Source organism: Didymella exigua (genome assembly GCF_010094145.1).
Source record: "Didymella exigua CBS 183.55 unplaced genomic scaffold M421scaffold_18, whole genome shotgun sequence".
In the NCBI taxonomy this organism is placed as follows: domain Eukaryota; kingdom Fungi; phylum Ascomycota; class Dothideomycetes; order Pleosporales; family Didymellaceae; genus Didymella; species Didymella exigua.
The window spans coordinates 366,187-380,178 of NW_022984792.1; the positions used below are offsets into that span (position 1 = coordinate 366,187).

The 13,992-nt window shown below is 52.9% G+C and overlaps 4 protein-coding genes across 4 annotated transcripts; all 4 read right to left on the reverse strand.

The window, feature by feature from the left end:
- Positions 1–1,651: 1,651 nt before the first annotated feature.
- M421DRAFT_422071 (cation diffusion facilitator 1) lies at positions 1,652–3,556 on the reverse strand. The gene is made up of 2 exons (XM_033593051.1): positions 2,161–3,556; positions 1,652–2,084 (listed from the first exon to the last, which is right to left on the reverse strand). Exons 1-2 carry the CDS (start codon positions 3,329–3,331, stop codon positions 1,843–1,845), a joined length of 1,413 nt encoding a protein of 470 aa, XP_033447467.1. The 5' UTR covers positions 3,332–3,556; the 3' UTR covers positions 1,652–1,842.
- A 1,317-nt stretch (positions 3,557–4,873) lies between these two features.
- Positions 4,874–7,710, reverse strand: M421DRAFT_65752 (importin subunit beta-1; the record flags this gene model as incomplete). The annotated part of the gene is made up of 5 exons (XM_033596263.1): positions 4,874–5,039; positions 5,091–5,443; positions 5,495–7,477; positions 7,554–7,612; positions 7,671–7,710. The coding sequence occupies 5 exons, from the start codon at positions 7,708–7,710 to the stop codon at positions 4,874–4,876; spliced, it is 2,601 nt and encodes an 866-aa protein (XP_033447468.1).
- Positions 7,711–8,352: 642 nt separating this feature from the next.
- On the reverse strand, positions 8,353–10,542 carry M421DRAFT_422073 (protein serine/threonine phosphatase 2C). Its single transcript, XM_033593052.1, has one exon. The coding sequence runs from the start codon at positions 10,462–10,464 to the stop codon at positions 8,617–8,619; it is 1,848 nt and encodes a 615-aa protein (XP_033447469.1). The 5' UTR covers positions 10,465–10,542; the 3' UTR covers positions 8,353–8,616.
- A 313-nt stretch (positions 10,543–10,855) lies between these two features.
- Positions 10,856–12,188, reverse strand: M421DRAFT_65929 (uncharacterized protein; the record flags this gene model as incomplete). The annotated part of the gene is made up of 4 exons (XM_033596283.1): positions 10,856–11,307; positions 11,362–11,824; positions 11,874–11,972; positions 12,018–12,188. 4 exons carry the CDS (start codon positions 12,186–12,188, stop codon positions 10,856–10,858), a joined length of 1,185 nt encoding a protein of 394 aa, XP_033447470.1.
- Between the last annotated feature and the right edge of the window lie 1,804 nt (positions 12,189–13,992).

Sequence of the window (13,992 nt, forward strand, 5' to 3'; positions counted from 1 at the left end):
ACTAAGAGCTGACTGGGTTCCTCTCGAGGAAAGGGACGTTCATTCGACATAAAAGCTTGTCGCGTGACTTCGAGCGAGAATTTGAGAAGGTTTTACAGAGTAGTCCGAGCCTTTCAACTCGAGAGGAATGAAAGCGGTGTAAGTCAATTCCGTCACGATTTGAACCACTGACAAGACTAAGATCATTTGCACAAGGGCAACCGCTGTGGCATTGACAGATCGAAATAAGTTGCCATCATTAGGAGCTATGCCCTGGCACTAGGAGTGTCTGCGAAAGATCCCAGATCGAAGATCCCAGATCGACGTTCTCGAACGAAGTCTTGACCATCACGGATGTGGCAGTGTCTGTTTAGGCCAACAAAAGAATCTCGGCTTTTGCATCACTTAAGGGAAACAACCGTCCAATCGCTAGTGCAAATGAGTTGCTGCCTCTCATGAATGCAACAACGATGACCACTCTGGAAGCCTTGCTATTTTGGCCTAACAGTCACCAGTACTACATAATGCTGGTCTCGCTGAGTACCGCGCTTCATGTGCGTAGCTCTGGTCACAATCGATTCTCTCTTCTACTCGGTACCCTGAGGAGTTTAATCGTTTCAGCCAGTAGTCCCGCCAAAAGTTCTCCTTAGGAATGGATTCAATCCAGGGAAAGCATACTTCATCACAATACTACCATGGACTTAAGCTTGGATGGTGGTAGTTTGACCTAAGACTCATTGATGCACATGACATGCAGAGAACTTTCTTCCCAACTTCGACAGTTCCGTGCTGACAGACCGCCCAGCTTGAGATGCTGCTTTAAGATCTACCAGGAGCTTTGAGCGAAAATCTCCTACTGTGTCATGGTCTCATCTTATCTCGAATGGAATGCATATGAGATTGTACTTCTTCCGCAGACTCAAAAGCTTCCCAGGGATACCACCTTAGTCGGTAGCACAGTACCATCCGATAGCATATTTCTGAAACCAGCGCCCTGTAACGATAACACGTGACCCACATCGTCGTATTCAATGACGAACATACGAAGCTCAGGCCAGTTAAAACAGGAACAATGGCACCAGCTCAAGTATTTGCCAAGGGTATATGAGGCACTACTTCGGACAACGATGAGAAATAAGATATGCAATTGCAAGAAGTCTATAAATTTCGAAAAGCCCAACACCCAGCGCTCGAGATTGTCGCTCGATTACAGCAACGCCGCACCCAAGACAGCGTGGACAAGCTTACTGTGGAAGCTGAGTAGTCTCTGATCGTTGATCAAGTGTGAAGAAAGTGATCAAGTTCCTTGTTCTATCTACGGTGCTGAATGAGCAGAATATATACACCAATACTCATCCAGCTATACCCTAATTGGAGCCCTAATCACGGCTCCAAGCTGTACCCGATTCCGCTCACCATGGCGTGGTTGATCGCCAGTGTCTGATCGGTCCAATATCCAGATGCGGATCACGTGATATGCACACTCACCTCGATCCTTGCTGCGACACTTACACATACGATAAATGAGCCGGCTTTACTGTTACCCTCCAATATGCACACCGCATCATATAACGACCTAATCCCCCTGAGCACGTTCTTCACATACATATAGACATCAGCAGCGGCGCTCGTCGGTTGTGCGGGTACACGGACAACCCAATCCATCAAGAAAGAACAAACGATCACTGTGTTATTTCTTCGCCTATGCAGGGTATTACCTTCATCACTTAAGCTCCAACCATTCTCCCGATTAACAAATAGTTCAATTTCCTCGAAAACTTTACTTACACCTGCCATCACTCTCAGCCATCTGTATCCCTCTTCTACAGATGTCACCTTGATTATCATCTAAACTCTTCGCCCTTACAGCTCCTTCTTCAAAAAGTGCTCAGGCCTATGGTCCGTCTCATAATCAACGTGTACATAAGCCCTCTCTACGTCCGGCAGACTCTCCAGCTTAATCTGCAGCTCCTCAGCGATATCATGCGTCGCCCTGAGACTCGACTCCGGGTCCATAACGACGTCGACCTCGACGATGAGACGGGGGCCGGAGTGGTAGGCGCGGACAGTATCGATTTGGCGGATGGCGGGGGAGTGTGTCATTGCTGCTGTGCATTAGCAAGTGTCCGTTGATTTGGTATAATGGGAGAGGGCAAGGGGGGAATGAAGGCATAGACTTACAAATATAGGTGATGTGCTGGAGCATGTTCGTATCCGCCGTGACACCGATAAGCAGCTGGAACTCGCTGTACGCGGTCCTGCTCCACAAGAAGATGATCAACACCGACAACATCATCGCACCCATAGGATCAATCCACCACTTGAGCTTCGCACCACCGACGCTCGTCAAAATACCAAAGCCGTTGATGAACAGATCGTTCCTGTGGTCCTCCCACAGAATGCGGACCTGGCTGTACTTGTTGCGGATCGCCCAGCAGTACAGAAATAAGCTAAACTTGGTGGCGAAGGCGATGGCGACGGCGATGACGGAGGGCAGGTAGAAGTCGTTTGTCTCTTTTCCGCTGTGCTCGGCGACGGTGCGGATAGCTTCGACGATGATGACAACGGAGACGGTGATCATGAGCGCGCAGAAAGAGAGGTTGCCTGCGGTCTCGATGCGCGCCTTGCCTGAGGGGAACTTGCGCGCGTCAACGCGTTGCACGGCGCGGGCGCACATGATCAGGGTCAGGTTCGACAGCGGGTCGAACAGCGAGTCGGCCATTGTGGTGAACAGCGAGAGCGACCTCGAACTGATAGCAGCGTAGAGCTGAAGAATGGCGAGGAGGACGTTCGCTACGAATGATCCAATGACGGCGATCTTGTACTTGAGGTGGTTCGCATCGCCCTCTTCCTTTGCTGCGCGGCGGTGGTCGTCCACGGGCTTCAGCAGACGCTCGATGTTCTCGTTCTGTGCCTCGTAGAATTCTTCCAACTTCTTCGCAGTGTGCGCCTTCTTATTTAGGCTTATGGGTCCGCAGCCATCGCGCTTGCGGGAGCTGTTCGCGCGGATCTGAGCGAGCTCATCTTCCAGCTTGATAGCAGAAGCGAGGTGGTATGGGTCGTTGTCGGGCGTGTATTGCGGGAGCGGCTGCGACTCGACATCGCTGGAGCTATCGGCGCGGCTCAGGACATGGCTGGGGCGTGCGCTGAAGTCATGGTGGTAGGCAGACGCCGTCTCGATGGCTGTGCTATTGCCGTTGAACTTGTGGACAGCGCTTTCGGAGGCGCTGGCTTGTTGTAAAGTCGAAGTGCCCGCCACATGCGGGCTTGCGGTACGTTCTGGACGATCAGGGTGTTTGTGGAAGGGATGTGGTTTCATCGAGATGGCATGGTGGAGATCCGGTTCCGACATCGCTAGGACGAACGCGGGCCTTGTTACTATAAATGGGGTGAAGCTGCAGATGCCTGGACGCAAAGTCAGGTTTTGTTTCAAGTCTACTGGTTCTAGTTGCAAGTGCTTCAGGAGCAGTTGCCAAAGAAATAGAGACAGAAAGGCAAGTTAAAGGAGAAAGAATTATGGCGCCGTGGGCATGTGTGCAATAGGATCGACGCGATCACCACGTGGGGAAGATCGTGGCAAGGAAATGCAAGCGCGCGGTCTGCCAACGCCGCTTCCAAGGTATGTATTCACCTTTATGGTAGCGATGAGCATCGTATTACATCAAGCTTGAGTAATGTCGTTGACGTCTTTTGGACCTCTATTCGACAGACGTAAAATGCCTAGGCGCGTCTATAATCGCGGGTTCATGGAATACGTTTCCACTATCGATAAGTGTATACGCTGCGTCACTGGGACATCCTACATACTTGTCTCATTCTGGTCCAAATCATGGCTTGACCTTTCATTTTCACAACCTACCGTGGGTTACAAAATGTAATTGCAAATCCTCCACCTGCCCAGCTCCTCCCTCCGGTCAAGATCTTGAACAAGGCGGCGCAGGGGCGGAGCCAAGCCCGCACCTGCATTAGCGCCATCGGATCGTCTTCGTTCATATATCCGAGTCTGCAGCGAATATCATCCTGTCATTACCACATACACGTGAGTCGTGGGTATCCTTCGAGATCTGTAGTATGCATTGAACACTTCGCAAAGGTGATAGCCATCCACGCCAAAGCTGGTATAGACGCCGTTGGAATGAATCTAATCAATGAATTGGGATATCTACTCTCCTGACGAGCAATCTACTGCTTCGTCTTACAAGACTTCTGGTGCTACATGACTTTTGCGGAGACGTGCAAAGCGTGACGGTATGTGGAGGCGAGGGTGAGGGCGTATAGTGTCGTGAATCTGTGCCGGGGATTGGGGCGGGGATCGAACTCGCGGGGGTCGGATGGTGGTTCAAGGTGATGGTGTCGACTCCATGGAATTAAACGACTGGTGACACCAATCGTGGTGCCATCAGACGCAGTGATGCGGTATCTGACCAGTGTCCGGGGTCCGATGAAGCGTCGACCCGTTGCTCCTTGATAACGATGGCGGGGGTGGTGATGTTTGTTGCATCGCCGTGTCTCGACCTGATAAGCCTGGGTACGAGATCGAGTCCAAGCCCACATTTCGAAACGATATGTGCGCATCCAATGTGTCAAGGCGAACGGAGATTCGATCTGGCTTTCGCTCGTGGCGGTCAGTCCGTTTGGCAGGATTGCTCACAGCCACCTCTGAGAACTTAGTCAAAAGGCTGAATGTATGATCATCTAGCCATGCAACTAAGCCCTATCTTGCACCCGGGTATATAGGGCATTGGGAAAGGTATGGTGGGATCAAGCCATGACTCCTGCGTTGCCGCCTGTGTGTGTGTGGTTAGTGGGTATGTCATGTATGTACATTGAGGGGTGCAGAACTCAAGCTAATACGACGGTGAACGATGTACTGCTTAGGACTCGAGCACATTTTCTACTTACCAATTTGACGCTTGATCTGCTCACGGGCCCAGCGCGCGGTATCACGCGTGCGTCCGCTGAAGTCCTGGTTTGCCCTGGTCTCCCTTGTCATTGCCGTGAGGAAGTCATGACGGAAGTACTCCCTGACTTCACCATTCTGGAAGGTATCGGCCAAATCGCTGTTCAAGGTTAAGATGTATGTACTAAAGCAATTGTATCAAGGAACTTACCCAATGACACCGCAAGCAGATCTGAGGAGACCCTCGGTCCTGTTTGGGTCCTGTTGGATTGTGCGGAGCAGCTCGAAGATCGAGTCGAGGAAGGGAACAAGGAGGTTACTCTTGTTGCTTGCCTTCATGGCGTTGATGGCACCATCCCAAGCATCGAGAATACCTTCCCTCAGCGACGTGATGTAGTCGATCATCTCGTAGTTGTTCTCGGTGGTCAATGTGACTTGACCAGCCTGCTGGAGTACCTGAGCCACAACGGCCAGGTATGTCTCGAATGCGCCACCGATGGCATGTGCAATATCACCGAAGCACTGCAGAATCGCAGGCTTAAGCTGGTTGCCGAGGGCAGGGCTCTGTGAAGCATGTTAGCATCAATTTGATACAATTACTTATTGAAGACTTACCCGGAGGTTGTTGAGTAGAGAGTTCATGAAGGCATCACAGTAAGGCTGAACCTTGTCCTGTAGCGAGCGTGTAATGTCAGAAACAAGGCCAATAGCAACGGAGCACAAGGCAGGCTCCTCTTGGTTGTTCAGAGCATTGTACAAGTAAGGAGAGAAAGCCTCCATGTACTTCTGGAAGTCGTCGTCAAGTGCAGTAGCAATAGATGCAATAGCAGCGAAAACTGTGTCAGGGACACTCGACTTGGGTGGGAGGGAAGACAAGGTTCCGAGCAGGATCTGCATAATGCGATCGGCCTGAGGCCTGATGTCGCTTTCCAGACGCTGGACAATCGCCATGACAACGCTGGCCAGACTCGTCTGCATCTCTTCAAGGGTAAGCTTATCCTCAACGCTGACGACCTGGGACTGAAGGTTGATCGACTTCTCGAGACGCTCCAGGATGACGTTGGACAGCTCGTTGACAAGAGGAACACTGTCAGCTGCCGCGTTTGTGACAAAGGAGTTGAGTACCTCGTACGCGGCAGTCCTGAGCTGGTTGTCGGCATCACCCCTCTCGGTAACCTGAAGGAGGTGCTGCACACTTTGAGCAAAGTGAGCGGAGAGTGGGTTGTTCTGGCATCCGGGCTCGCCGGCGAACCTGTCAGCCAAGTTCATCAGTGACCAACAGCAAGATGTAGCCATCTTGGGATTGCTGGAAAGACCGTTGAAAAGAGCGCCAATCAGAGGAGGAAGATGCTGCTGAGCATCGAGAGCACCCGGAACAGCCTCGCAAATACGGCCCAATGCATACGCAGCCGAGTCCTTGACGTGGATGTTCTGGTCGTCCATCATGCCAATAAGGGTGGGCAAAGCCTGCTTGACAATGGGATCCAATACGTGCTCCTCGGGACCCTCCATGATCGCACCGAAAGCGGAAACGGAAGCATCCCTGTAGTGCCAGTCTTCCGAGCGAATGTGCTTCTCAATGAACGTAAGGACGGGAGGCATGACAGCACTGCCAACACACTGTGCCCACAGCTGCAGACACTGGTAGGCCGCGCGCGATGTGTTGTATTCGTTGTCATCGGCATCCTCGTCCTGCTTCGCCATAAGCTCAAGCAGGACAGGAACGACCTCTTGTGTGGCGACACGGGCAAAGTTGAAGTAATCGCGCAACTCAGTAGACCCCTCAGTCTGCGCTTGTGTGTTGTCGTCCTCGATCGCGATTTCCTCCTCGCAGACTGTGCACCAGAACTCAACAGCAAGCTTGGCAACATCCTCCTCGTCGCTCTTCATACCCTGAATTGTGAGACCGAACAGAGCCTTCTCCATGTAGAAGCGCATCTTATCGTAGTAAAGACCCATGATGCGATTGAGACATCCATACGATCCTTGCTGAATCCGTGTGTCATCCGCCTGTGTAGCCTCGCAGATGACCTGCATGATGTAGTTGCGCTCGCCCTCGTTCTCGAAGTTCGATCGCACGAACTCGATCGAGTCGCTGAGAGCCTGGATGGCTGCCACACGGACATCGGGATTTGTCTCTTCCTTGCGAGCACCCTGCACAACGGCTGTCAGAATAGCGTTGGAGTGGTGTGCCAATGCATCCCTCAAATCGATATCATCGGTGTCGCAAATGTAACCGATCGTAGTCAGCGAGGATTGTTTCTGGCTGTCGTTGCCCTGGCCGACATTCTCGACGAGGGTTTGCATAAGCTCCGGCCATTGGTTGCGGGGTAGTTCGATCGCAGCGATGGAGGCAATGAGTTGGGCAACAGTGGTACCGACTTGCTTGTTAGGCGTAGTCAATGTACGGAGAGCCAGCTGCTTGACTTCCTGCTTGATCTGAGGGTCTAAGTTGATCCACCTTTCCTGAACCTGACGTAATCTGGCATATTCGCGGGCTGTGAAAGCATTCTTCAGCGCCAGAGCGGCGGCGGTTCGAATGTGTGCTTGGGCATTTTCGTCTGCAAGCTGTCCGCCAAGGATGGAAAGGTACTGAGACTGGAAGAGGCATGGGCGTCAGTGTCCATGTCTGGGTAAGAGCACGCGCAGCCTTCTCGCGGCGAGGGGCACTTACAAAGTCGGAGTCGGCGGCCTGGGTAAGCTGCTGCTCGGCGTTCTGACGGGTGGTGGCATCTTTCCAGCTGTTAGCACGTGCTGCAAAGCTTCAGTAGGTATGGTAGAGGTCTCTCACCAGCAGACAATGTCCCCTCCAACACCTGGTTGATATCCATGATTGCAGGAGGGTGCTTCAAAGAGTCAAAGAGGGGTATAGAGCAGCAGGGACAAATAAAAAAAAGCCGCAGTGGCAGAGGTGTGCGAGGTGGTGCGGCGAGTGAAGTGAAGCCTGCGAAAGTTGTGGTGGGCGCTCGTGTAGGGAGGGAATTTGAAGCGAAGACGGTCGAGGTTGCCAGGCCGATCTATTCACGTGTTTGGCAGCGCGGGAGTTTTCGTTCTGACGGATCGTGCCCCACTACAGCGCCGGTCAACGAGGCAAAGGTGTCATTAGAAGCTAGTGCGGACGAAAACAACAAACAAAGTAGACGACAGGCAATGTTTGATGTCAAAGAGAGAAAGTTCTGTAAAGTATTTGCATCCCAGGCTCAGGCACTTGCGTTCACCAGTCCGTCTGGAAGGCAGCGCCAACGCTTGCCTGGCAACCACACGCCCACATTGGCTCGCTTGGTCATGCTTTCTCCAGGTCTGCGCTCCCCTGCCTGCCCTTGTACCCTGCGCCGGATGTTCCCTCCTGTGAGATGAAGTCACCTGGGGAACCGAGGGTCTGTTACAGATTGCCAGCATCTGAGTCTTTTTTCTGTCTCGCTGCAATGGTTAAGATGCCTTTGTTTGTGCCTGGCATTGTCGCCGTCGGGCGCCCCTGATCCGCATCAACAGACGCGTGTGGCTGCCGCAATGCCAATCATGGCGCTGTTATTGGACCGTAGGCGCGCCGCTTCACGATTTTGGTCAAGTGCAGACGGCCAGGAAACTGCGTTTCTCGGAGAACATTGAAATGATATGAACGGAAAGCTAGAAGAGAATGCTAGGAGACCTGCAGGTGTATGTACAATCAAGGGCACGCGACAGCGCGAGCTATGCAAACGCGCTAACCTTCCCAACCCTTCAAGCCGTACAGACGCTCATGTCCTCCCTCTGCGCGGATCGTTGGCCTCCTCTTTCCTCCAGTCGCGCATCTCCTTCGTGCCCAAGCTGCCTAGGCCCCCTTCACCCCTCCTCTCCCACCCACCCAGCCTGACAACTAACCCAGTGGCATTGTCTGCACCTTCGCTGCCAGTCGATGTCTCGACTGCAAAGCTTGTAAGGTCTCTGGCGGCTTGGTCAGGAGTCTTGGCCTCTTTTACAATGTCAACAATTTCTTGATCAGAGAGATGCCCGCAGACACCGTCTGAGCACAGGACCATGAATGAGTACTCTGCGGGTGAAAGCTCCACCCTACGGATCTCAGGCTCAGCAGAGACACCAATGCGCTTTGAAGACATGTCGCCAAACGCTCTGGTGTTGGCTAGACCGGAGATGCGCTCTTCGCCGAATGAGTCAGTCACGAATGCAGCAGCAAATCGGCGCAGACGTGTAGCCTCCTCAGGTAGTGATGGATGGTGGTTCGATGTAAGCGGCACAGCAAGCCCAGTTGCCGTGTTGCAGAGTAGTATCCTGGTGTCGCCCACGTGTGCAGTGATGAGCGAGGATGGTGACGACGGGTGCCAGAACGGTGAGGGTGTGGGAGTCGAGATCAGAGCGACACTGCATGTACTGCCACCCTTGAAGCGCTTGGTACCGCCGATGTTCTGGCCTGCGCGCGAGGGCTGGCCGAGGATGTCGTCGTCGTTGATAGCCTTGTCTGCACGAACGGGGTCTTCCTCTTTTTTGCCGACCTGCGCAGCCACAAAGTCGTAGTCGGCTCTCAGGAAGGCGTACTCGAGCACTGTTTCAATGCCAACACCCTCAATAGTCTCATCAGATACTGTAGAATTCGGCGAATGGTGCTTTGTGATGACTTCCCTCTCGTGAGGGTGGCCTCTGCCGCCGGCAGACATGGAGAAGTGCTCTGGCTTGAAGCGCCGGAAGTAGCCTCCGACCAGCTCCTTCCAGCTCCTGACTAGCTGGCGCTCCATCTCCTCAGCCTTGCGTATGCTGTCTGATTGTGGAATAGGTGGGTCGCCAGGTATCGATCCGTCCCGCTTCTTGCTAGGCAGGTCTCCCGGGTCCGTGCCATTCGGTGGTTGCATCTTCGCAATGCCCGGAGGCGTGTGTGTTTGTATGGCTTGCAAGCTCTCTCTATCCTTCGCGCTTCGGGCCTCCGGTGTCGTATCTGGATCATGCATGCTACCAGGCAGCGAGGGTCCAGCCCTCTTCAAGCTGCTCTGCAGCTCGAACTGCTGTGTCGCCTTCTCGAGGTAATCGTGCAGCTGCTCCCTCAGGAAGCCAGAACACACAGCCCCACCGTGTCCGTCGAAGACACCAAAGTAGAAGACCTGTGGGTCTCCGCTGGCGCTGTCGGCGGGTGTGACCTCGTTGCCAGTGCCGCCCTTCCGTGTGAGGGACATTGGGCGCCGTTTGGCGAAGGACGGGATCTCAATGGTGCCAGCTTGAAAGGCATCCTCGTTGTATGGCCGCGAGCCGCGCGACAATGACACGCCAAAGTGGTGTTTCGCGCTCTTCAGCGGGATCCGGACGACTGTCATGTCGCGATTTGCGCCCACGACCGCAGCCGGCGAGCGGCTATCCCCCTTCGTCTCATGAGGGGTGCTCTTGTCGCGCGGGAGCTTGTGGTTGAGTCGCGGCCCCGAGTCGGGGTGCAGTGAGGACGAGGGAATATGGGTGACGAAGTACTCGTGGAAGCAGCGTCGCTGGCGAGCGGGCGGACCTATCGAGGAGCTGGAGGGGGTGCTCGAGGCGCGATTGCAGGTGAGGCAGGCGACGGAGGGCCTTCCAGCGGCGGCAGAGAGACGAATTGACAGTTTCCACATGCTGTCCCTACTGGTGAGCTCGGGACGGCATGCATTGTGTTGTAGATACGGCAATTATGTCATGGTCGGAATCGAGGCTAAGACGGGTGTTGGAGCCCTCGCCGCGATCCCGTACCGAGTTCCTTAAGCCCCAGCCGGTCTACTGGGCACCGGCATCGCCACCCACGTGTGAAGTTGATCGGTCAGCTAGTATACCTTCCCTGCAATCTTCGCTGCGAAACATAGTCAGGCTCCAATGTAATTATAATCGATATATTCAATGCTTTTGCTACTGAGGGCGGATGAGTCCCAGCCTCTCCCATGCTACATATCCTGGGTATACCAAAACGCCAAAGCACAACAGACATTACATGTACATAATACGCAGCCTCATGCGAGTTGCCTCGAGTTTCTAAATGTACCGCCTCCCATGGGGCTGTGGTGCTGGACTCCCCCTCCCATCGATCATCTGCACATTAATGACCTTCTGCACACTTGCTTTGCCCATCGTCACTGTCGGGCTCCACGGATCTTCGTCTCTCGCTCCACTGTATGTGCTCTCTCTGTTCCACTTGTCTTTCTTGCTTGCATTCGCGCCACGAGCCTCAATATCGTTCAGGTAGGTCTTGTTGGACTCAACGGTCGTCAGCGCGATGATGCTGTCGCTATCTGAGCCCTTGGATTTGGGCCTTGAGTGAGTCGACTTGCCGGAAGAGTCTCCCAGTGATGCTTTACGGCTCTTGTATGCCTCTTGTGTGTCTGAGGCGATCTTACGGAGCAATGGGCGTAGGACAGCGATAGAAGCAGCGATGATGCCAGTACCTGGCTCGGCAGTCGCCCAGATTGTGGCTTTGACTGCGTTGGCTACGACAAGTTAGCATTGACAAAGCGTGAAGGTCTGGATGAAAAGGTACTCACGACTGAGGACACCAACGTCATGTGAAAAGAGAAGGCCATTGAGGTAGACCATGCGGAGGATACTCGAGACGCTGCCGACAGCACCGAGGCCCATGACGATGCTGACACTGATTTTGGACCGGCGATCGATGTCACTGTCGATAAGGATGACAATGGGGATCAGCACGAATGTCCAGTCTGCGATGATGTTGATGACGCCGTAGATATAACCTGTAGCGAGGATGAAGCCAGCCGGTAGACACTTTCCTGAGCCAGCGAGATTGTCGGCTAACTTTGCCGGGTCTCCACATATAAAGATGGTGGTGAGTGAGTAAAAAAGGCCGTAGACCGCACTGATCCCGAGAATGGTGTGAAAGATAATCTTCTGCCACTTCTTGGTAAGAACACGGAGAAAGAAGAGGCCCAGGGAGATCTTCAACAGTGTCGTCGTCAAGATGTAGAAGACTTCACTAAGCTGAACGAACTGTGCTAGTCAGTAGGCTGTGCCGCGCGGCTGTCCGAATTTGACGTACGACTAAGCTCAGGTATCGCTCCTCGTTGCTGAACAGCCTACCATCACCACTTCGCATGATGATGGTCAAGATGAAGGCACAGTACGTCGTAAAAAGTAGCTGCTGAAATCAGCTTGTGTTGATGGTCAATAATAATTTACTTACCAGAGTGGCGACCATGGCTGCATCATCCCATCCTGGGGACTTGGTGATACGGAATCGCACCCACAATCGAAGCCCTACAGCCAGCCATGCCAAGATGACGAGCGTTATGGACAAGACAAAGACAGCCTTGCCCAGTGCGATTAGATCTTCAATTTGAGCTGTCGAGGCCATGTTGTTCGTGAATCACCACGTAAAGTGGGGACTAGACAGATATCAGAGAGGTACAACAGGACGAGGCGCTGTTGGCATTAAGAGCAGGATCATCGAAACTAGGACCCTCCGGAGCATCGAGACCCGATGCTGGTTGTCGCACGTCGTGGTAGAGGGCACTGAACTCTATTCTTAGCGTAGCAGTCTGATGTGTAGTGACAATTGGTCAGACTGAGTTCCAGTAACTTGGATGGTTCCGCGTAGACACCCCAGACGTCTAACGTCTAACGACATAGGTGAGGCAGGCTATAGTCCGGCATATTGACCTTGAGAATTCTGGATTGCATGACAGACCCTGTGCCACGAGGCGGCCCAAGCAACATTTTGGGAAGACGACGTCTTGCCGCGGCTAGAAAGGCACATAGCGCTGCCATGCCTCATGCAAGCATACCGAGACTATGAGTTTGATCAACGGCTGCGCAGGGCTGACATCAGGAGCGACTTTCAGTGGCAATTGTTGGATCGCCAGAATGACATACCTCGACGCACGCCTCGGGTTCTTTGACTCTTGAGAGCGACCTGCCATTAGTGATGTTGAAAAACAAACTAGAAGCGTCCTCGACTCCAGGAGCCACAGAATGGAAGCTGCATTCATCGATTGATTTTCGCCTCTCAACCTCAAAGTAGCGCTGGAAGCGTGATGGAGTTATACATTCGAAGGCCGTCATGTTTCGTCGTAGCTTCACGTTTCAAGAACCCGCGAAAGTCGCCCTGGCCTCAAACAATGCCGAGAGATCTTCGACACACGTTTGGTCGATCTGTGTTCCGATGCATCCCGAGAATATGGGTGACTAGGGCGAGAACTGTTGTTCAGCGAGCGCGTGACTCGAGTGATGGTGTATGAAGCTGCTGTGGAGGTGATGCCAAGGCTCACGATGGATGGGTGGTGGCATTGCTTAGTCATTAGCGCCTTCGGCAAAAATCTCTCTCTTTCCAACTCTCCACGATGCCTTTGATCTTCAATCACCGTGTCTGCGCGACAGCGCGCGCACAACGCCGGCCTCGCATGGTCCATCGCAGCTGCTTCAATCATGAGCAGTGCAATCATGATGCCCAGATGCACGTATATAATCGCGCTTGATCTCTCATCGGAAGGTCCTCCACAATCTACTAGCTAACAGTTTCGGTCTTTACCCGGAGGCTCGAGGCCACAGCCTGCAGAAGGCGCCGTGGATACAAATCAGGTGTGTACATTCTTTATTTACTCGAATCTTACTTCCTGATGAAAAACAACAAATCATTATATCACAGACCTGTTCCAAATACATTATGTGGACAACGATTGTAAACATCTCCTGATCACTATCCTAATACTAGCTTTGCACTCTCGACAGCTTTAAAGTACACATGCTGACGTACTCGACAGATTCCAAGAACGCTGCATGGCACGCGGTCTTCACCCGCCGCGATCTTAAATGATGTCTCGTTCGTAGTTCTAGATTGCGCTTTGCACAACAATGTATTTCTCAAGTCCTCAACAAAGGCGCTGTCCATAGACGCTGTTGGTTCTTTATGCTTTCCAGTCGACCTCCAGTCGACCTCGATCCCGCAAGATTCTGCACATGACCTCTTTGTTGAACTGCTATTTTAGTGCGGTCGACCACTCGCTGAAAGAGCGTTGTCCATCTACAGATATGTATTTCGCACATTGCGCCACCTGCTTAACAGCGATCCTGCAATAAGATTCCTAGCTCTAACCAGCAGTACTTACACAATTGACCAACTGGTTGCAGGTGACCACATTCAACCACAATGTGCAACACAT